This window comes from Triticum urartu, chromosome 1A, assembly GCF_056163025.1.
Source record: "Triticum urartu cultivar PI428250 chromosome 1A, HENAU_Tu73, whole genome shotgun sequence".
Classification (NCBI taxonomy): domain Eukaryota; kingdom Viridiplantae; phylum Streptophyta; class Magnoliopsida; order Poales; family Poaceae; genus Triticum; species Triticum urartu.
In genome coordinates, this window is record NC_141873.1 from 156,003,484 (window position 1) to 156,026,124 (window position 22,641).

Genomic DNA, 22,641 nt, shown 5'->3' on the forward strand with positions numbered 1-22,641 from the left:
GGTTTGAAATTTTACCTCTGCCCAATATTTTCAGAGAGAGACATGAACATTTTCTTGGACCCTTTTGGAGAAATTTTTATCTGGGTCATTTCCAGAAATGATCTATGAGGGTTTTACAAATCCCCATTTCAAATTTAAATGAAATTTAAACGTGATGCACACATGACTAGCTAGCCTAGGTCATACCAGAACTAGGGATGTGACAACTCGCGCCCACTCGGAAGAATCTCGTCCCGAGATTCAGGAGTCGGCGGGAAGGAAGCGGGGTACTCAAGTCGAAGACGATCTTCACGCTCCCAAGTAGCTTCTCTCTCGGAATGATGAGACCACTGAACCTTGAGAAACTTGATGTTATGACGTCGGGTGACACGCTCTGCTTGATCAAGGATGCAAACAGGGTACTCTCGATAAGTGAGGTTATCTTGGAGATCAAGCGTTTCGTGGTCCACTCCGCGGATGGGATCCGAGAAGCAACGCCTGAGTTGAGAAACGTGGAAGACATCATGTACTCGAGAAAGATGTGGGGGTAGTTCCAACTGGTAGGCAACCTCTCCTCGTTTAGCGAGAATGCGAAAAGGACCAATGTAACGAGGAGCCAACTTGCCTTTGATACCGAAATGATGGGTACCCTTCAAGGGAGTAACCCGAAGATAAACCTTGTCGCCAACTTCATAAGCCACTTCCTTATGACGACGGTCATACTGGCTCTTTTGACGAGATTGGGCTGTTTTCAAATTCTCATGAATGACGCGAACTTGCTCTTCTGCCTCCTGGATCATATCTGGTCCAAAGAATTGTCTTTCACCGGTTTCTGACCAGTTCAAAGGTGTTCGACATCTTCGTCCATATAGAATCTCAAAAGGAGCTTTCTTGAGGCTGGTTTGGTAGCTGTTGTTATAAGAAAACTCGGCGAAGGGAAGACACTTCTCCCAATCCATACCGAATGAGATAACACAAGCTCTAAGCATGTCTTCAAGAATCTGGTTGACCCTTTCCACCTGACCACTTGATTGAGGGTGGAAACCGGTACTGAAGGAAAGATGGGTGCCCATGGCAGTTTGGAAACTCTCCCGGAAATGAGAAGTGAAAAGACTACCATGGTCTGAATTGATCTCTAGTGGAACACCATGAAGTGATACTATTCGAGAAATATATAAGTCAGCGAGCTGACTAGCAGTGATACTCTCTCGAACGGGTAGGAAGTGAGCCACTTTGGAAAGACGATCAATGACTACGAAGATAGCATTATTCCCTCTCTTGGTCCTGGGAAAGCCGGTGATGAAGTCCATACCAACTTTATCCCATTTCCACTCAGGAATAGCTAAAGGTTGAAGAGTGCCAGCAGGTCTCTGATGCTCTGCCTTCACGCGACGACAAACATCACAGTTAGCAATAAATTGAGCAATTTCTCTCTTCATCCTAGTCCACCAGAACCTCTGGCGTAGGTCCTGATACATCTTAGCACTACCGGGATGAATCGTGAGAGGAGATTCATGCGCCTCCTTAAGGATTAATTGTCGAAGATGTTGATTCTTGGGAACCACCAAGCGACTCTCAAAGAAAACAACACCACGATCATCTATAGAGAAACTACCACCAACTCCCTTGTTAATGTTTCTCTTGATCTGGGAAATTCCCATATCCTGCTGCTGAGCAGAGATGATTTGATCCACAAGAGTAGGTTTCGCCACCAAGGTAGAAAGGAATCCGTGAGGAGCAAGGTGGAGGTTAAGCTTACATAATTCCTCATGGAGAAGTGGTTGGCCCTGCTGCAACATGAGATTGTTGCAATAGGACTTACGACTTAGCGCATCAGCCATGACATACCCCTTACCTGGGGTGTAGGTAATCCCTAAATCATAATCTGAGATCAACTCCAACCAACGTCTTTGCCTAAGGTTCAAATTTGGTTGGGTGAAGATATACTTGTGACTCTGGTGATCGGTGTAAATCTTGCAACGTTTACCGAGAAGGTAATGTCGCCATGTCTTAAGTGCATAGACTACGGCTGTAAGCTCTAGATCATGTGTAGGATAATTCTCCTCATGTGGATGCAACTGTCGAGATGCATAGGCAATCACATGGCGATCTTGCATAAGAATGCAACCTAGTCCCTATCGTGAGGCATCACAATAGATAACAAAGTCCTTAGTGAAGTCCGGTGGCACAAGTATGGGAGCAGAAGTCAGGCGTCTTTTTAGTTCCTGAAAACTGTGCTCACACTGTGGGGACCACTCAAACTTTTTATCTTTCTTGAGAAGTTCCGTGAGAGGTTTCGCCACTTTGGAGAAGTTCTCAACGAATCGGCGACAATAACTGGCTAGACCAAGGAAACTCCTAACTTGCTTAACTGTTTCAGGCGGAGTCCAATCAAGAACGGCCTGAACTCTTTCGGGATTGACAGCAATGCCCTTACCAGAGATTACGTGGCCGAGATAGGTCACTTCTGGCAACCAAAATTCGCACTTGGAGAACTTGGCATAAAGGCGGTGCTCTCTGAGTTTTTCTAACACAAGTCTAAGATGTTCGGCATGCTCTTCCTCGTTCTTCGAGTAAATAAGGATATCATCGAGGTAAACCACGACGAACTTATCTAAGTACTCCATGAAGATCGAGTTCATCAAGCGAGAGAAAGTAGCTGGAGCGTTGGTTAGACCAAAGGACATGACGGTGTACTCATACTGACCATAACGAGTGACAAAAGCCGTCTTAGGAATATCCCCATTTCTGATCTAGATTTGGTGGTAGCCTAACCTCAAATCCATCTTGGAGAAGACTGAGGATCCAGCAAGCTGATCATACAGATCGTTGATCCTGGGGAGCGGATACTTGTTCTTTATCGTGACCAAATTAACGGGACGATAATCTACAACCATTCGGTCCGTACCATCCTTCTTCTTGACGAAGAGGACGGGGAAAGCCCAGGGAGAAGAACTAGGACGGATGAAACCCTTTTGCAAGGATTCATCGAGTTGTTTCTTAAGCTCGGCTAGTTCTAAGGGTGCCATCTTGTATGGTCTCCTAGAAATTGGGGCGGTTCCGGGGATAAGATCTATAACAAACTCTACATCTCTGTCAGGTGGAATACCTGGCAGTTCTTCTGGAAAGACATCCGGAAAGTCGTGGACTACCGGAATATCTTCAAGGTCAGGAAGAGGGATGGCATTTAGAGAATATAGCTGACGCCTTGCAATTTTGGTGGAGACAATGACTACCTTGCCAGAGGGGTGTGTGAGCTGAACAGACCTGGTGTAACAGTCAATCTTGGCATAATGAGCTTTCATCCAGTCCATACCCAAAATGATGTTAATATCTGAAGACTTGAGGGATATCAAGGAAGCTAGAAATACAAGCCTGTCAACATGTATTTCATTGCCATAACTTATCCTAGAAGTTTGCCACTTGGATCCAGGAGTTTGAATGAGTAGTGGGGAGGGCATATCACAAAATGACATGTCGTGCAAACGGGCATAACTTTCGGAAATGAAGGAGTGAGATGCCCCGGTATCGAATAGAACCGAAGCTGGGTGATAGTTGACAAGGAGTGTACCAAGAACGACATCTGGATCATCATGAGCGTCTTTAGCTGAGACGTGATGCACACGTCCAAGTTCAGTGGGAGCTGACTTGGCACTGATCATCTGGTGTGAAGGCTTACTACCACGGCCAACAAACTTCTCGGGCTGGGGTGGAGCAACACGGGTCTGAGTGCAAATACGGGCAATGTGGCCTGGCTCTCCGCACTTGTAACAAATCTTGGAGGTAGGACAAGGACCCTCATTGACAAGTGGTCTACCAATAGGCATGGGTGTAGCATATGGTTGAACTGGGTGAGGTGCCACACAAGAAGGCCTTGGTGTATAACCGGGTGGAAGAGCGGAGTTCGGAACCCAAATCCGGCACTTCTGAGAACTAGAACCGGAGGAAGAACCCAAATCACGGGTGTGCTTACGAGATTCCTCGTAGGTGAGTTGAGCTATCTCTGCATTAATGGCCTTGTTCACAAGAGCGTGGAATGTATTGCAACGATGCAAGTGGAGATCACGACGCAACTTGGGGTTGAGACCCTTCCGGAACCTAGCCTGCTTCTTGGCATCTGTGGACACTTCTTCTGTAGCATAGCGGGCGAGGTTCTCAAACTCTCTACTGTAAGCATCAACAGCCATCTTACCCTGGGTGAAACTACAGAACTCTTCTCTCTTGCGATCGATGAGGGCTTCAGGAATGTGATGCTCGCGAAAAGCCTCAGTGAAATCTCTCCAGGTAGGAATTTGACCAGCTGGAAGCATAGCCTCATAGTTCTGCCACCAGAGACTAGCAGGACCTTCCAGGTGATATGCAGCATAAGTGACCTTGTCACTTTCAGCTACGTTCACAGAACGCAGCTTGTGTGTGATACTATGGAGCCAGTCATCTGCATCGAGTGGCTCAATGGAATGATGGAAGGTGGGTGGTTTCAGATCAATGAAATCCTGGATGGTCGCTGACTCTTTGCACCGATGTGCGGTGTTCTCCTCGATACGTGCCAACAAGCGGTTAGACTCATGCTTGTTCCTCTCCATCTCTATCATGAACTCTGCCAATGAAGGTTGGTCGGGAGGATCCTCCTCATCCCTACCACCTCCGTGGTTCAGGAAACGAGCAACAGAACTTCGGTTAACTGACGACATCCTGAGAAGCGGAACCAAGGACGAGGTCAACAACAACTATAGGATGCAACATGTAGCACAAGGAAATTTAGTATCTCTAAAACTCCTAGGACAATTCCGGCAGCATAACGGTAGTAAAATGCTCAGAATGAGACATTCCGCGAAAGACAGGGTAGCACCATACTCAACATCATCACTCAAGGTTCTGAGATATTACTAAATAGGCTACACCAGAGGTACTCGAACTGGGATATGACTCTGATCAACCAATCCTAAGAGACTATGGAGTAGTAACACGTGATCCTGATAGACAGAAAAGAAAGCCTAGTTCCTTAACCCCGTAGGAAAGATAGGATGACTCAGATCAGAAGGCATGAGATATAAGGAGTAAAAGAGCCTTACGTTCCCTTCCACAATCAATTCCCTTACATAACTAAAGAATTTCTAGACTCAACTTCGACCAAGTTGGCTTGGAAATCTACAGGCAGTCAGGCTCTGATACCAAAGCTGTCGGGACCCCGATCCTAAGTCACATCGATCTAGCATGTAACACATCATATCACTTTGCGGCCTCACGCATGGTATTCCCACGGGTGCCACCTTACCTGGCCCGGGACCGTTTGCGCCTTTTGGCTCACGTATATGATAGTGTCGCTAGCATCCATATGACAAAGAACCCGGGCCGACATGGCTAGTCGTGAACCCAAAGCGGTGCTAACCTATGGGGACAGGCATACATGAATCACATCGAGCATGTCGGTCAACAACATATGAATCCGGGCTGTAGCACTGGGCTAACAGGACTCTGGGGAACCCGGGCTGTAGCAGGCTAGGCAGGACTCCGGAAGTCACCGCGTGACATTTCCCCGAAGGGACAGACACAGGAACGAAGTGAAACACATGCCGGCCAGTCAAGTGTCCTGAGCAGTAGTGTTGGGCTAGCAGGACTCCGGTGAGCCAGGCTGTAGCGGACTACTATGGCTCAAGGAAGCACTAGACTACAATTCCCCATAAGAGAGGCTGCCAAGGATAAACAACCAGATTGTCGGATCCCACACATAGCAATACACATTACACGTACGCATAACATGCAAGTATGTGTTGTACAACATGGCATCACAACATGGCATCACAACATAACCCAAACTCATATAGATAAAGGCCCAAAAGAGCCACATAGCATTAAGTACAAGCAAGGGTCACATGACCCATCATTCGGAGCATACAAGCAACAAGCGGAAGCATTACATGTCCGAGTACAGACAACTACAAATGAAAAAGGCTGAGGAGCCCGACTATCTACAACATCCGATCAAGATCGTAGCTGAGGTACAAGCTACTTGTCGAAGTCCACGTAAACTAGTAAGACCGAAGACTCCGCTGCAAAAACATAAATAAAGCAACATGAGTACAAAGTTACTCAGCAAGACTTACATCAGATCCTATCATACATGCACTTGTATCAAGAAGGTAATGTGGAGTTTAGTTGCAGCAAGCCAGCTTTGACTCAGTGGCTATCCTGTACTACGACTGCTGGTAACTCTTTTGAGGTGGCGCACACGAGTCCACTAATCACCACGTCAATACACTACTATGGATTCATTCCCGTCTTCCTACGAGAAGGCCATCCATAGCACTCACACTTGTCTTGAGCATTTTAGAGTATCCACTTCAAGTTATCTATGTACCACGTAAGCATCCAAGAAGTCCGTAACCGAGGACACGGCTATTCGAATAGATCATGATAACCCTGCAGGGGTGTACTTCTTCACACACGCTCTCACCACTTATCACCATGTACACGGCATGTACCTCAGCAACCTTCAAGCGGAAGCCTGGCGAGGTTGTCGGCCACGACCTGACTAACCACACAGGACTCTAGTCCAGGTTTATCGCCTATTCGGGTTCCATCCGCAAGGAGATCCGGCCGGGGTGTTGCTTACGGCCCCAAACGATGTGTGTAGGGTTCCCAAGCCCACCTCGCCGGATGGATCTACGCTTGGTACACCGTGCCACTTGTGCCTAGTCTGTCCCAAGCCCACCTGGCCGGGTGCCACTTGGTAGACCACTAACACTACCTACAAACACCAGAAACTATTTGCAACTCCTGGACAGAGATCAGGTTGGCTAATAAATCGAGAGAGCTTGGAGCGCCCGGAGCCCAATGTGTGGTAGTAATTAGTCATTGGACAACTTACACAGAACTCAGTTCTTAAGGACGGTTCCAGTGAGACAACCCACCATGTACTCCTACATGGCCTCTCACCACTACCTTTACCAAATCGTGTTCACACGCTTAACACAAATCTAAGCAATAGCAGGCATGGCATGGCAAGAACACAACATGGCTCAATCAACTCCTACACATGCTAGTGGGTTTTAACTATTTACTGTGGCAATGACAGGTCATGCAGAGGAATGGGTTCAACTACCGCAGCATAAAGTAGCAGTTGAATCGTTGTTGTCCTAATGCAATAATGAGAGCAGGAGTGAGAGAGTAGGATTGTATCGGAATGAACAAGGGGGTTTGCTTGCCTGGTAGATCAACAGGAGGGGCACTGCTCCACTGATAGGTACTCTCGAACACTTTCCGGAGCAGGACCTATCGAGAAGGAACGGTGTCGGAAATCAAACACAAGCATATGCAACATTATGATGCATGAACATGGCATGAGTATGTGATGTTGTTTGAGCTAATGCAACTAGCATTCATTTGGTTAAAGTCCATTTGAACTAAAGATTCAAATGCACCTTTAACATAAGCTCTTAGATATGCCATAAGTGTGTTTTCATATATACAGCATGTATAGATGGTTTGTCATGCATGAAAATGGTACAGATGGATAGATTGAATTTTTCTGATAATTTTTCATATATAAATTATTTCAATCTGAGCTACGGTTGAATTTCTATGAATTTTTGAAGTTTATATCATTTTCTGGAATTTCCTGATTTATTTTAATACCAGAAAATGATATATTGCGTCAGCATGACGGCAGCATTGCGTCAGCAGGTCAAAGGAGCTGTCCGATTCAAACCTGACGTGTGGGATCCACACGTCAGTGACTCAATTAGTTAACAGGGGGTTTATTTAGCCTAATTAGGATTAGTGGGCGCCGGGCCCACTGGTCAGTGACTAACTAGGTAACTAACCTAGGTTAATTAGTGTTAATCTAATACTAACTAAATGTCAGGGGGGTGGCCCACCCGTCAGTGACACAAGGGGGAGGTCAAACTGGGCCCACCCAGTCAACGATCAGCGGGGTCAAAGCCACCGGCGGCTTGACGCCGGCGAGCCAGACGCGGCGGAGGGCCTCGGATTTCGCCCTCCGGCGACCATTTGGACGGCGGAGACCACTGGCGAGGAGCCAGCGCTCGTCCGCGTCATCTGGAGCAAGTGGGAGAGGCGGGGACGGCCGGAGCTCGCCGGAGCGGAGCTCGGGGCGGCGGCCGGAGCACGGGCTTCAAGCGGAAGCGGCTGTGGGGCACGGGGAGGCCACCCGAGGGGCTCTGCGGCACCCTCGTGGCACCAGGGGGACGATGACGTGCTCGGTTGCGGCTGGCTTGGCCCCTGGCCATGGTGGCGCCTTGGCCGGCGGCGAGGTGCTATGGCTTCGGTCGAAACGGCGGCTGCGGTGATCGAGAAGCAAGGGGAAGAGGGGCAAACGACGATGGAGCTCACAGCGGTCGCAGAGGGCGTCGAAGCGGGCTCGGGGAAGCGTTGGTTGCCGCGAATTCGACGGCGGCGATCCACGGCGGCCGAGGCCAAAGACGAGCGCGATGAGGATGCTACGGTGTGTCCCGGCTTGCCTGGGTCGGTGGAGAAGACGAGGACGACGTCGCAGAGCTCGTAGACACGTCAGAGGGACGAGGCGGAGACGGTGGCCGCGGCAGCAGCGATCGGCGGCGACGAGCTCGCTCGGATGCTAGGAAAGGGAGAGATCCAGGGGAGGAGGGAGAGCGAGAGAGAGTGCGAGAGGTCCGGGGGAAGTGCGTGGCGTCGTCGGGGGCCTCTAGCAGCGAGCGGGGAAGCATGAGGTGGCCGGCGCGTGCTCGCGCGCGTCGGGCACACGCGCACCGTCCTCCTGGCAGGAGGTAGGCGACGACTGGCGTCGCCAGTCGGCTGGGCCGGCTAGAGGAGCTGGGCCGCCAGCTGGGCTGCCAGGCAGGTAAGGCCAGGTGAGCTTTCTCCATTTTGATTTCTTTTCTATTTTCTAACCTTTGTTTTGATTTAATAAAAATACTAAATCAAGTTATTTTCTTCTGAAAATTTTTGCAGGGCCCTAAAGGATTATTCCAAAGCCCCTCACCAAAATTCAGAATTACTGGACAATATTATATATATATAAAAATATTTATCCAACACAAATAATTACTGGATTAATTCCAAATGGCCAAAATAAATATTTATGAGCTCCTAAAAATATTGGATTGAAATTTTACCTCTGCCCAATATTTTCAGAGAGAGACATGAACATTTTCTTGGACCCTTTTGGAGCAATTTTTATCTGGGTCATTTCCAGAAATGATCTCTGAGGGTTTTACAAATCCCCATTTCAAATTTAAATGAAATTTAAACGTGATGCACACATGACTAGCTAGCCTAGGTCATACCAGAACTAGGGATGTGACACTTTGATGTTTAAAACTTTTTCATCTGAGTTACGGTTTATTATCTATGAATTTTCAAAGATTAAACCATTTTGTGGAATTATTTTTATTAAACAGAAATTCATTATGACATCAGCATGAGGTCAGAGTGAGGTCAACAGTCAAACCTGACCAATGGGACCCACCTGTCATTCATAGTGGGTTAAGAGAATCTAAATTAATCTAAATTGGAGTTAATTGGGGAATGGGCCCCACATGTGAGGACTATTTAGTCTAACTAATTAATTTATTTTATAAAAACTTATTTAGACAAATTAACAAAAGGGGGGCCGACTTGTCAGGGTCAACCGTGCACAGTCAGCACAGTTGACTCGGTCAATTGGTCAACAGGGCCCGCGAGACCGAGTTGCCAGTGACCCAGACGCAGCCACATGGGCGCCACGTTGGTGCTGGCGCCGGAACAACTCCGGCGAGGCTTTTCTTGGCGGACGAACGACGATGAGCCTCATATTCGCGCTACGGTGGGTCTCCGAACCCATGGCTAGGCGTGTTCGACGCGGCTTGACGTCGCGCGCGTGATGGCGCTACCAGTTGGACTCGGGGATGGCCGGAACATCGCCGGTGACGAGCGAGGCGGACGGCAGTTCGGGCACGGACGGGGATCACGCTACGCGGCTCCAAATCGACCGCAGCTGGTCGCGTTCGAACGGCCACTCGACCGCGCGTCGAATGGTGGTGGCTGGAGCGGCTGGTGCGGCCGGTGCCGGGAGCTGCGGCGTCGCCGGCGGCGACACGTTCGGGTGTGCTACGGCGAAGGCGATGCGGTGCGTTTGTGAACGAGCTGAGAGGCTGGGCAAGGCGTACGCGATGTGGCGAGGCCAACGGTCGCGAGCCCATGACCATTTGGTCACCAGAAGCACGACGGCGGCGAGCGGAGGCGGCGACGCGTTCAGGCACGCATCGAGGTAGGTGCTAAGGGGCACGGTAGGATGCGTGTGCGCGCGTGTTGCGTTCCTGGAAGCACCAGGAGCACAACGGAGGCCTTAGGCGAGCATGGCAAGGGCCATGGCCACGGCCACGAGCTCGTCGGCGGCGAACAAAGCTCGGGCGCGCAGTAGCTAGCTACGGCGCGTATGAGGCTAATAGGAGGGGAGCAGGGGACGGAGGAGCTCACCTAGTGGCACGCACGGTGGCCCTTGGAAGGTTAGGAGCAGCAGGAGCGTCGGAGAGGAGGAAGATCGCCGGCGACCAAGGCGGAAGGCGACGGCTCGATCTGCGGCCTGCGGTGCTCCTTGAGCTCGATGGCGAGGCGTAGTCGAGGTAGAGGTCGACGGCGCGTCTTGTGGATGTGCTGGCGAGGCGCGGGGTGGTGTGGGTGGTGGCCGCGGCTACGGCACCGCCATCACGATGGTGGCGCTCGGTTGAGGTGGGGAACAAGGGGGAGTGCAAGGAGGGATCTGGTGGGAGAGGGAGAGGCGGAGCGGGTGACAGTGGAGAGCGGGGGAGATGACTGAGGCGTCCGGAGCCTTATCCCCTCATCAGGCGTCGCCAGCGAGGTGGTTGGACGGCGACGGGCGCGCTCTGTCCTGCCCAGTCGAAGTAACAGGAAGCGACCGGGTGAGGGGGAGTGGGCCGGCCAAGGTGGGCCAATTGACTCGGGCTAGGCACTGTGCACTTGCCCAGTTCACAGTGGCCTGTGCTCTTTTTTTCTTTTAAGACTTTTCTGTTTTCTTATTTATTTTCAAAACAAAATAGTTTAATAAAATATAAGACTTGTAATTAATTTAGCTTAATAAATTTAGGCCACTACCACATTAGGTTTTAGCACTTGAATAAAATAGTTAGAATTTTTATAAATTAAAAAGCATTTAATTAATTTTTTAAACCACAGTTTTAAATAGTTTAGGCCACTTCAACACTTTGCAACGGTTCACCACCAATATTTTTATGGATTATTTGGCACATGATGAACATTTTAGTTTTCATGTTTGAGCAATTTTGAATTTCACTTAGAATTTGAAATTGAAATCAACTGTAATTTGAAAGAGAGAGGAGACAATGATGATCAAACACTTATTTAGCAAAATTATTAACTTAACCCCAGGGGTTACTGTAGCATCATTACACCGGGGTGTTATAGCGTAGTCGTTCCTGGTGATGACTACGGCCTTCTTCTGGACGACACGGAGGACAGCTCTAAAGAGACGTGTGTCTACCGCGACGCGGACGCCGGGGAGGAGGATACCGGCACCTCGGCGGACCCGGGGGCTGCGCGATCCGGTGGCGGGGATGCCTTATTTTTTCACTTAGTAAAAAATTCTGTTAGGTAGCAGGTCCACCCACCCACTGGGGTTTAACCAGGTGTAATGAACCCTTGGCGTTGGGCCTGTTTATGCATTTATGATGTATGAGCTTTGTGAATGTTTATGCCTTTGCTTTTTGTTTTTTTCGAGCCGTTTTCCTGCATTTTCCCCTCTTGGGCTTCTCCCCAGCGAGTCTGACGGCCGAGGCTCCGGTCCGTGACAAGGGGTTTGGCTTTTGAGAAGAGTGTGTAGTACTTAGGCTTTCGTAACATTGAGCGCGAGTGAAAACATCCATTGGGCCGGGTTGGCGGGCAGTCGGTCACTTGGCAGCTTAGGGCGGCGAGGCCGGGTCGAGTGACCCTGCGGTATGCGGAAGCTTCATGGATGCCTGCGCTCTTGCTTTTCGTCTTTGGAGCCCTTTTCTCACAACTTTTCCCCCTTTGGGTCCCCCCCCCCCCCCGCGAGTCTGACGGCCGAGGCTCCGGCCCGTGACAAGGGGTTCGGCCTTTGGGAGGAGCATGCGATATTTAGCATTTTGGAACGTTGAGCACGAGCGAAACACCCACTGGGTCAGCTGGTAGCAATCCGGCGGGGCCGGGTTGGCGAGCAGCTGGTCGTGCGACAATTTTAAAGTGGCGGGGCTGGGTTGGACGACCCGACGGTTCTTGACTTAGTGCTCGAGGCACGTTGGGGCTCTAGTCTCATGTGCTTGCCAGCCAACAGCCGAAGCCGGTTCTGCGACTTAGGGAGAAGTGAGAGGCCACGGCGATCCAATGCGTCAGGAGCCGCTAAGGGAAGTGGCGGGTGGCCAAGCCGACCAGCCCCCGAGCCCCCGTGTCGAGCGAGACGACTCGGTGGCCCGGTTGGCTTAACGATGAAAATAATGCACAAATGTAGGGGACACAATAGCTTGGTCATGAAAAGGGCAGCCCCCGAGCGTCATTTTGGGATCCCATAGTTTTCAAATGATTACAAAAGGTAGTGATACATACTTGCATACGGCTAACTGTAAAAAGGGCGGAGGAGCTCCGCATTCCATGGACGGGTTGTTTCTTTGCGGGCGGTGTCCCTCTTGCGCTTCTTTGACTTGCGGGCGCTCATGAGGTAGTACGCGTTGCGATCGCACAAGGCCTTGCTGATGATGAAGGGGCCCTCCCATGGGGAGGACAGCTTGTGTTGGCCAGTCTGCTGCTGGACGAGCCGGAGGACGAGGTCTCCATCCCGGAAAGCGAGGGGCTTGATCTTCTTGCTGCGGTATTGCATCAGGCTTTGCTGGTAGATGGCTGAGCGACTGAGCGCTAGGAGACATGCTTCTTCGAGTAGGTCGACGCCGTCTTCGTGGGCTTCCTTGGCTTCGGCTTCCGTGTAAAACATGACGTGCGGCGAGTCGAACTCGATGTCGGTTGGGATGACGGCTTCTGCTCCGTAAATGAGGAAGAACGGGGTGAACCCGGTCTACCAGTTTGGCATGGTGTAGAGACTCCAGAGGACGGCCGGCAACTCGTCGAGCCAGCTCCCGGGGGAACGGACGAGCGGCTCGACAAGTCGCGGCTTGATGTTGGATAGGATGAGGCCGTTGGCCCGCTAGACCTAGCCGTTGGACTGCGGATGTGCAACGGCAGCCAGGTCGAGGCGGATGTTGGAGACGGAGTAGTACTGCGCGAGCGCGCCCTTGGCGAAGTTGGTGCCGTTGTCCGTGATGATGCTGTTAGGCATGCCGTAGCGTACCGCGATGTCCTTGATGAATCGAATGGTCGTCGGGCCGTCCGACTTCTTGATTGGCCTTGCTTCCATCCATTTGGTGAACTTGTCCACCGCCACCAGCAAATGCGTCATGCCGCCTCGAGCGGTCTTGAAGGGCCCCACCATGTCGAGTCCCCAGACTGCGAAGGGCCAGGCAATCGGGATGGTCTGGAGTGCCAACGTCGGCTGGTGGCTGCGCTTACTGAAGCGCTGTCACCCCTCGCACTTGAGGATGTGTGACTCTGCATCTTCGAGGGCCGTGGGCTAGTAGAATCCATGGCGCAAAGCCTTGGCCACCAGCAATCGTGAGGCGGCGTGGTGCCCGCACTTGCCCTGGTGTATGTCGAGGAGGATCTCGATGCCCTTGTCCTGCTCGATGCAGTGTTGGAATACGCCAGTGGAGCTGCGCTTGACGAGCACGTTGTTGATGATGTTGTAGGCAGACGCTTGGCACTGCACTTGCTGAGCTTCGGTCTCGTCCATGGGGAGGACCCTGTTCTCCAGGAACTTCGAGATGGGCAGGGCCCAGGATGGTGCCGTCACCACGGTGTAGACGGCCACTATTTTGGGTTCTAGGTCGGCGGCCTCCGAGCCGGGTTCTGCAACCCCTGGGCCGGGTTCGGCATTCTCCGGGCCGGGTTGAGGCGCGGCCGGGTCGGATGGAGCAGTCCTCGGCCCCGGTGAGGCGCGGCCGGGTCGAATGGAGCAGTCCCCGGGCCGGGTTGAGGCGCGAGTGGATCAGATGGCACGTGGATGGACTCGGAGTCCGGAGACGGCTTGACGGATGCCTTGTGCAGGTGCTCGAGGGAGACGCCAGACGAAATGGACTGCCTAGACGAGGCGATCTTGGCGAGCGTGTCGGCCACCTCGTTCTCCTCCTGTGGAGGAACTCACAGCCCTCGAAGAATCCGGACAGCTTCTGGACGAGGAAGCGGTAGCTTGCCATGTTGGAGTCGTGCGCGTCCCATTCGCCTAAGCACTGCTACACCACTAGGTCCGAGTCACCGTAGCACAGGATACGCCGGATGTCGAGTTCCTTGGCGAGCCGAAGGCTATGCACAAGGGCTTCGTACTCGGCACGTTGTTGGAGACGGTGAAGTGGATCTGTAGTGCATACTTGAGTCGGTCGCCCTTGGGGCAGGACAACACAATGCCAACCCCCAAGCCGAGTCGCATCTTCGAGTCGTCGAAGTACATGCGCCAATGTATCGAGTACGGTGGCGGTGGCAGGTACTGGGTTTCAGTCCAGTCGATGAGGAAGTCGGCCAAAGCTTGGGACTTGACCGTGGTGCGGGGCTCGTAGAGAATTGTATGGCCAGCTAGCTCGAGCGCCCACTTGGCGACCCGGCTAGAGGCATCCCGGCACCCGATGATTTCGCTGAGAGGGGCCGTGCTAACCACGGTGATGACATTCTCTTGGAAGTACCGCTTCAGCTTCTTGGCGGCGAAGTACATGCGGTAACACATTTTCTGGTAGTGCGGGTAATTCTGCTTCGAGATGGAGAGCACCTCGCTCAGGTAGTAGACGGGACGCTGGACGGCTTGGACCTTGTCCTTCTCTGGTTGCACGACCACCATCACCTTGCTGGCCGACTGCGGAGTTGCGGCGATATAGAGCAACAGCGGCCCCTTCTCGGCCAGTGCGGCCAGGACTGGTGCGGTGGAGAGCACGCGCTTGAGATCCCGGAAAGCTTCATCCGCTTGGTCATGCCATTCGAACGGAGTCGTCTACTTCATTAGCTGATCAAGGGGCAAGGCCCTCTCGCCCAGCTGGCTAAGAAACCGGTTGATCGAGGCCCAGCAGCCGGTGAACTTCTGGACATCACGCAGCCGGGCCGGCTTGCGCATGCACTCGATGGCCTTGATTTTCTCCGGGTTCGCCTCAATGCCGCACTCCGAGACGAGGAAGCCGAGTAGCTTTCCGGCCGGGACGTTGAAAACGCATTTTTCTGTGTTGAGCTTGACCTTGTACTCGCGCAGGTTGGCGAAGGTCTCCTTTAGATCATCAAGGAGCGCGAGGTGCTGCTTGGTATTCACCACGATGTCGTCCACGCAGACGTGGATATTGCGGCCGAGTTGCGGCAGCAGGCACTTCTGCATGCAGCGCTGGAATGTGGCCTCGTCATTCTTCAAGCCGAACGACATGGTGATGTAGCAATACGCCCAAAGGGCGTGATGAAGGACGTCTTCAGGGCGTCGGCCGGGTCCAACTTGATATGATGATAGCCGGAGTAAGTATCCAGGAAGGACAGGGGCTCACACCCGGCAGTGGAGTTGATGACTTGGTCGATCCGCGGGAGGGCGAATGGGTCCTTGGGGCAGGCCTTGTTCAGGCTGGTGTAGTTGATACACATGCGCCATGTCTTGTTCTTCTTCAAAACGAGGACTGGGTTGGCCAGCCACTCTGGGTGAAACACTTCCATGATGAAGCCGGCCGCCAGAAGCTTGGCGACCTCTTCACCGGTGGTCCTTCTCTTCTCTTGTTCCTCCTCCGACGCTGCTCCTTCCCTCTCCGCCCTCCTTTGCACGTAGAACTCATGCTCGTTTATGATGTCCTATGGTAAGCGTTGGCGCCATAGCACCATGGCTTCCTCGTCCATCTCGGCGATGCCGAGATGGTGCTCCCGCCTCTGGTTGTCGCGACGATCCTCGTCGATGATAAGCCACGGCAGAGGCACGAGCTCCTGTGCCCGCTCCCGCATCGGCACGTTGGGGAAGTTCAGTGTTCTATCAGGCCACCATAGGCGCCACGCTGCCACGTCGTATGCGCGGGCGGCCTCGTTGGCGGTGTCGAAATTGCTGAGGCCGAGGCGCATCCCGCGGAACCGGATCTCAGCGGAGAAGCCGCCAGAGGGGCGCGCGCGGACGCCGCGGTATCCCCAAGTTTCCCAGCGATGAGGTGGCATGGTGGCATGGTGGCGCGGCGGCGACGAGGCGAGAAAGAGCGGGGAGAGAGTGGTGGCGAGGCACAGAGCGGGGAGAGAGCGGTGGCAAGGCACAGAGCGGTGGGAGGGCTTTGGATTTTATAAAGCGCGCCGGACGCCGCACGCCAAAACTAGTGCACGCCCGGCCGCTTTTTCCCGTGTGCGTGCAATCCTTTCCCGATGTCTCTGCTATCTCTACTTTCTTCTCTACTGTTATATTTATTTTATATTTAATATTTATCTCTACTTCTCTACTCTCTACTTTTTTCTTTTCTCTACTCTTATAAAAAACAAAGTTGGTGATGATGGTGTGCCTGCCATCCTGCAATATAGGTCGTCCAGTTTATATCTGACAGATAGGAGGGAAGCAATGGCAATTTTGCAAAAAGATACCCACACCCCTCTCCAGATTTGCAAATAAGGCCTTCCCTCGTTCATCCTTTTCTCCCACAAGATAAACTACTCATACAAATGCATCTTGATGCGTGCAATGCATGGGCATCTTGCTAGTTCTAAAAAACTTTCCATCATTTGCCACACTACTGGTTGCAGATGAAAAACCTACCCAAGCAGAACGTGATACAGGAGCGACGCACAATTACAAGCTGATATTCTGCTGGATAATGGAGGCTATAACCAATTACTTTTATGGGAACAATAGCACCCAGGAAATTTGAAGGGTAGGTATGAACAAAATTGGAACTGCACATGTACTGCTAAGTGATTCAATACACACATTACCAATCGAGGAGGAGAACGATGGTTGTGGCGGCCTCTGTGAGTCATGGTCGGCAATGGGAGTCAGTTCATTGTCCACGACGGTGGTGCTTCTGCGCTTGGTGTCGGCTTCCGGGAAGCAGATCCGAGACCGTGGAAGACGGTGCCGGGGAAGAGGCTCCGTGTACGACGAAGACGATGGACCGGCTCCAGTGCGGCGTACGAGGTCGTCGATGAGGCAGAAGTGCTGCGGTGGACGAGTGCGCCGATGTAGAAGGGGAGGAGCACGAAGGCTGCGGTGCCGTGGAGATGTCTATTTTGCGGTGGGGATAGAAAATGGGGAGTATTCAGGTGTACTACTCTGGGTGCCGGGGTGGGGTTGGCTGGGTCGGGTGAACTTGAAGTTACAAAAACAGCCCCCTACCAACCTTCATCCGTAGGCCTGTTCCGAAGGCTATGATGGTAACTTCCCACTGCTCGAATCAGGGTCGTGGGAGATTTTCCCGCCGACCTCAAAATTTTGTGACACTAAACTCCCCGTGTGGCGTGTTGGGTGATTCGTCTAAGCAACTAGCGAGTAGTACTAGTAAACTCTGCATATTAGGTTTGACCAAAGTCAAACTTCCTAAAGTTTGACCAAGTTTATAGAAAAATATAAACATTTACCATAACAGATATGTATGATGTGAAAGTACATTCAGTAATGAATCTAATGGTATTTATTTGTTATTGTATATGTTAATATTTTTTGTTATAAACCTTCTAAGAGTTTACAAAACTTGACTTTGACCGATGCTAATACGTGGACTTAAATAAAAACGGAGGGTGTACACATTTGTTTTCTTAGTATGTAGTGAATGAATCATTTGTTGAAATTGTGAAATAAATATATTAGGCTACTGACTTCGAATGTAATGGTCTATACAATTCAATAGTTACAATCATTGTCGAATTCCAAGATGTATACGAGGTCTATAGTACTTCACAACATGCTCAAACTCACATAATCCCAGGCAAATGACAATCAAAATGCATTTCATAGTTATTACTTTGTAGGATGCAACAAAACCAACAATAACTCTACATCAGCCATTATAAAAGAAACATTTTGAACATATCCCGATGTGTGAATGAAACGTGCAGAGAGAGATTGCAAAGATGGAGCAGATTGGGTGGGAAAGATTGTATGTATGTGGACGAGAGAGTAGGAGACAAACCTAACGAAACAGAGAGAAAGAGATAGAGAGAGAAAGAGAGAGGAAGAAGTTAGGTCTGTGAGAAAGATGGAGACATGTAATATACGTGAGATGCATGTGCATCCGGATTCTGTACACGTGGAAGGAGAAGAGAAAACGAGTTTGACGAGAGAGATGGAAAAACATGGACGAGAGGGGAAGGATCTCGTGGGTTGAGGGATTGATAAATTTGTGCGGGGGAGAGAGGGATTGGTAATTTTGTGCGAGAGAGAGAGGGTGGGGGGAGGAGTCAGTCAGCCATCGTCACATCATCCTGCTTCCAAATGGCCCCACATTCTCTAGCGCAATGTGGTCGCCGTCTTCGATCTCCTCGATGCCCTCTTTGAAGATTGAGGTGTTGTGCATGCTAGGGTGCAGAGAAGCACAAGCGAGAGTGGTCGCCATATAACCTTGGATGGGGATGAATTGTGTGCTCGGGGGAGGGTGTGTGTGTGCTGTGTACTGTGTGTGTGTGTGTCAGATATTGAGAGAAAACAAACCTAAGGAGAGCAATGTGTGTGTATGTGACGGAAAGATACATCCTAAACAGGGTATTCACGAAGAGATTGTGCATGCGAGATAGAGAGCGATGTGCGGGCCTTGAGGTGGACAGGGGCCGGGTGAGGGTGTCAAAATGTGCGCGTTGATGCATGTGTTACATGCGATCGTGTGAGGGACAGATGAATCGAGAGAGATGGTTGTTGTGTTACGGATGCTCCTCTCTCTCACACACACACACACAAGTAAAATATAAGACCGTTCTCTCATGTATACACAACGTATCGGCATCTGTCTATGTCTCACTCATGCATGATCATTTGCACATTCACACCTCTCTATGTATCTATCACATGCACACCGTCTCCAGATTGCCCTTCCGCCACAAGACACATATGGACACATACACACGTTCTCTCTAAGTCACACACACAAAATCAGTATTAAAAAAACTAGGGCGCATCTAAAATGTCCAAATCCAAATAAACACGAACTGGAGCTAAACTCAAATATATGGAAATATTGTAGCGTCAAGAACTTTTCCAGGAAAAAAAGTTGAGTAATATTCGGGGATTGTTTTCACACACATAATAAGGTTCGGTGGATGTCCTTCGAGCGCGACATGGTTACACACCGTTTGATCGACCGCGCGGCCGCGGTTCACGCGCTTGCACATGATTCCGTATCGTGGCTGTGGTAACTAATAAAAGCGCTGCCTAAGTCTAATGTTTACGTGTACTAATACGGTTTTCTTTTAACTTTGACCAACCCTATATAAAACTAAACTAAGCTCCCATACGCGCACTCATCAATATGTCGCCGCCGCCGTTGCGCATGCCGTCGCCCGCCTGCTCCAGCCAACAATTTCTCGCCCATCACCGCCGTGTCGCCGCCATCCCTGTGCCATGAAGCCGAAGGCTCGCCCGCTCATGTCGTCTGCAGTCCCTCCTCGCGATGCCGCCGCGCTGCCAAGCACGCGAGCAGCTGGTGGAGTCACCTCTATGCTCGCAGCGTATGAAGAGGAGGACGAGCGCGTGCTCCAGCATGCCGGCGAGGAGGAACTAGCGTGTCATTGTTGTCTCCGCCCGTGCGGAGGAGGCTCACATGGTGGCTGTCGCAGCGAAAGCCGGTCGCGCGTGTGTCGAGCCCGCAAACCGGGTGCGGACGCGGAATCTACCTTCGAGACCTTGAATGCCACGTGGATCCTGCAATATGAAGGAGCAATTTGGGTCAGTCGACTCTTGTGATCCGTTTGATGCAACATGGATGGCTAGAAGGGCTTCTTCAACCTTCGAAATTGATGCATGGTTCATCTTCTCAGCCCGCCACACGCCTAACCATCTGCCGCTGCCGCCGCGCCCTCCCCTGAACCGCCTGCCACCGCCATGCTCCCCCCACCCCCGCCATCCATTTAATGCCAGGCACGATCCATTTTTTCGGCAAATTGCATTCCACACCCAACACTCATAAGATAGATCATGGGCACCCTGCCACCCTAATATAGATACTGGGGTAGCTTCTCTATCGTCTTCTTCCTCCGCTCCGTCGAACTTCTTTCACAAATCGACTGACCCAAATTATACTACTAGTACGAACGTATTAAGTATAGTAGGAACACGAAGATACGAGCAGTAGTACCAACTGCAAGAAGAACAGTAGTACTCCCTCCATTCCAATATCTAGTGCGGATAGTTATAGGCACACATACCAACACGTGAGCTGGAGGTTGCAGCTTGGACGCAGAATACCCCCACCCAGGCCATGTGCTATTGCAGTTCGGCAGAAGCGACAAGCAAGGAGGCTGCATGTGCAGTGCTATGCAAGGCTATTTGGGTCCAAAGTACAGGATGGCTTCCAATGCGCACTATAAATCGGAATTTTTCTAAAAAACTTATACGCACTACATATAGGAACAGAGGGAGACATAGTACTAGTACTACTGTATGTACTAAAGAGTTCAAATAACGAGAAAGAACATAAACATAGTTCTGCTGGGGCCTCAGCACAACACACCCTTGAAAATAAACTAAGCAACTAGTCTGCTTGACACTGCAGTAGAACCAGCATGAGCAACGGCACTGCCACCTACTCGGAGTCCTCGACTTCGTCCTCGTCCCTCTTCCTCTTCCTCTTCGTCGATGCTTCTTTGCTTGAACCAGACACTGGGCTCGGCTTCTTCATCCAACCCTTGTAGATATTTAAACAAAGGTAGGCATCCATTTCTGCGTACAGGATATGATCTTCATCTAATGTCTTTGACTCCCATGCATGATGAAACTCATGGTGAGGTTTCTTCGGTTTAGCATACGAAGGGTCAATCATGGATGCTGCCAGGGTCAGCATTGAAGGCTAAGAGGAGGACACCATGCTTGCCTTTTGGAGATCGAAGGGCTGGCCTACAACGAGGCCTATCCGACCCAGGACATCTTTGTCGTTCCTAAAGTCTACAGTAACGAATTTCACTCTTTCGTCCTTGAGGTAGTTCTTAAAATCCTGGCACTCAACGTCAGCATGGCATATGTGGTAGACCAAGCACACGTTATGTACGCAAACCGGGATCAAGGCGGGCTTCTTCTTCTCTGCCTCCTTTAGAATCTTCTCTCTTTGCAGGACTGTGGTGTACTCAACATCTAGCCCAGCGACCCACTCATCCGTTGAACTCTTGAACATGCATAGGAAGCAAGCAAGGCATGCTTTCACCATCGCGGATCCACGTGTGTAGATGATGATGAACTCATTGCCGGTGATGGCTCTAACCTGGTACTCAGCGGCGACCATGGCAATTTGGGAGGCCATGGATTTTGGAGGAGGGTTAGGAGAAGTTGAACTGGTGTAATGTGAAAGGATGGGACGATTGGGAGCGAACTGTTGTAAGGTACTGTGAACGGCGTGGGGTTGCTGGCTTGCCCGATGGATAAACGGCTGCAAGCCCCCAAAGAGTTCTCGAGAACTATGTGGGACCCACTAGATGTCATGTCTACTAGACACATATTGTAGGCCTGACGGTATAGCTTCTGCCTGTTCGCACGCCATGCCGGCGCGTGGGTAACTTCACTGAATTCCATCAACCGTCGCGCCTCCCACGACCTTCGCCTCCCTCGCGCGGTCGCGCACTTTGAGACTTCGACCGTCTATAAATGAGCAATTTTTTTGCCTACTCTGCATGCATGATACTCCCTCTAGTCCTTTTTTACTTCCGTCAACCATTTGCAAAGTGTTTGACCAAATTTATACTAAAAATATCAATATCTACAATACTAATTATAATGAGTATAAGAACTACGTTTTATAATGAGTATAAAAATATTGATTTGACATTGTGAATGTTGATACATTTTTCTATAAGTTTGGTCAAAGTAGAGGTACATTGACTTCAGACAAAACTTAAATGCACAATGAATACTACTAGTTCCTCCGTCCAGGTGCATGCCATGTCCTATCTTGTCATCACAACAAGAGCTATTAGAGTACTACTACCTCCCTTCTAGTTTAAAGGGCTCGATTCAAAAATTTCACCTACTCTTAGCAAGATAGAGGCGGTGGAATAGTTTTTGTAGTCTGCAAAAGTACTCAACTTATGCTATCGTTCTTCACAAAAAAATGTGTTTACCAATGCATGCATGAACACTAGTTACTCTAACCCCCTCTCTTCTTTAATTCTTTGCCACGTCCGCATGTTTGCTATTCCCGTGTGCATGATACCAGCTAAGATACCACCATTATGGCCAGTCTTAATCATCGCATGAAATAATTTAGTGCACCTTGAAATAGTATGAACATGTGTGAGGCATGTATGTTTTTAATGACTTGAGACTATACCTAGACCGGCATGCAAGATGAGACTTATTATGCACCATTCCCCATACCTGCAGGAAGCCCGTTCGTCTCCACGTGTGGAAATAATATGCCTGCCAGACTCTCCTTCTCCCTCCGGCGGTCCCACCACTCCACCCTGTGTGGA

The 22,641-nt window shown here is 50.6% G+C and overlaps 2 protein-coding genes across 2 annotated transcripts; both read right to left on the reverse strand.

The window, feature by feature from the left end:
- Window positions 1-12,565: 12,565 nt before the first annotated feature.
- LOC147990437 (uncharacterized) lies at window positions 12,566-13,357 on the reverse strand. The gene is made up of 2 exons (XM_087538221.1): window positions 13,159-13,357; window positions 12,566-12,981 (listed from the first exon to the last, which is right to left on the reverse strand). The coding sequence occupies exons 1-2, from the start codon at window positions 13,355-13,357 to the stop codon at window positions 12,566-12,568; spliced, it is 615 nt and encodes a 204-aa protein (XP_087394347.1).
- Window positions 13,358-15,861: 2,504 nt separating this feature from the next.
- LOC147990438 (ethylene-responsive transcription factor ERF071-like) lies at window positions 15,862-16,212 on the reverse strand. The gene has a single exon (XM_087538222.1). It carries the CDS (start codon window positions 16,210-16,212, stop codon window positions 15,862-15,864), a length of 351 nt encoding a protein of 116 aa, XP_087394348.1.
- Between the last annotated feature and the right edge of the window lie 6,429 nt (window positions 16,213-22,641).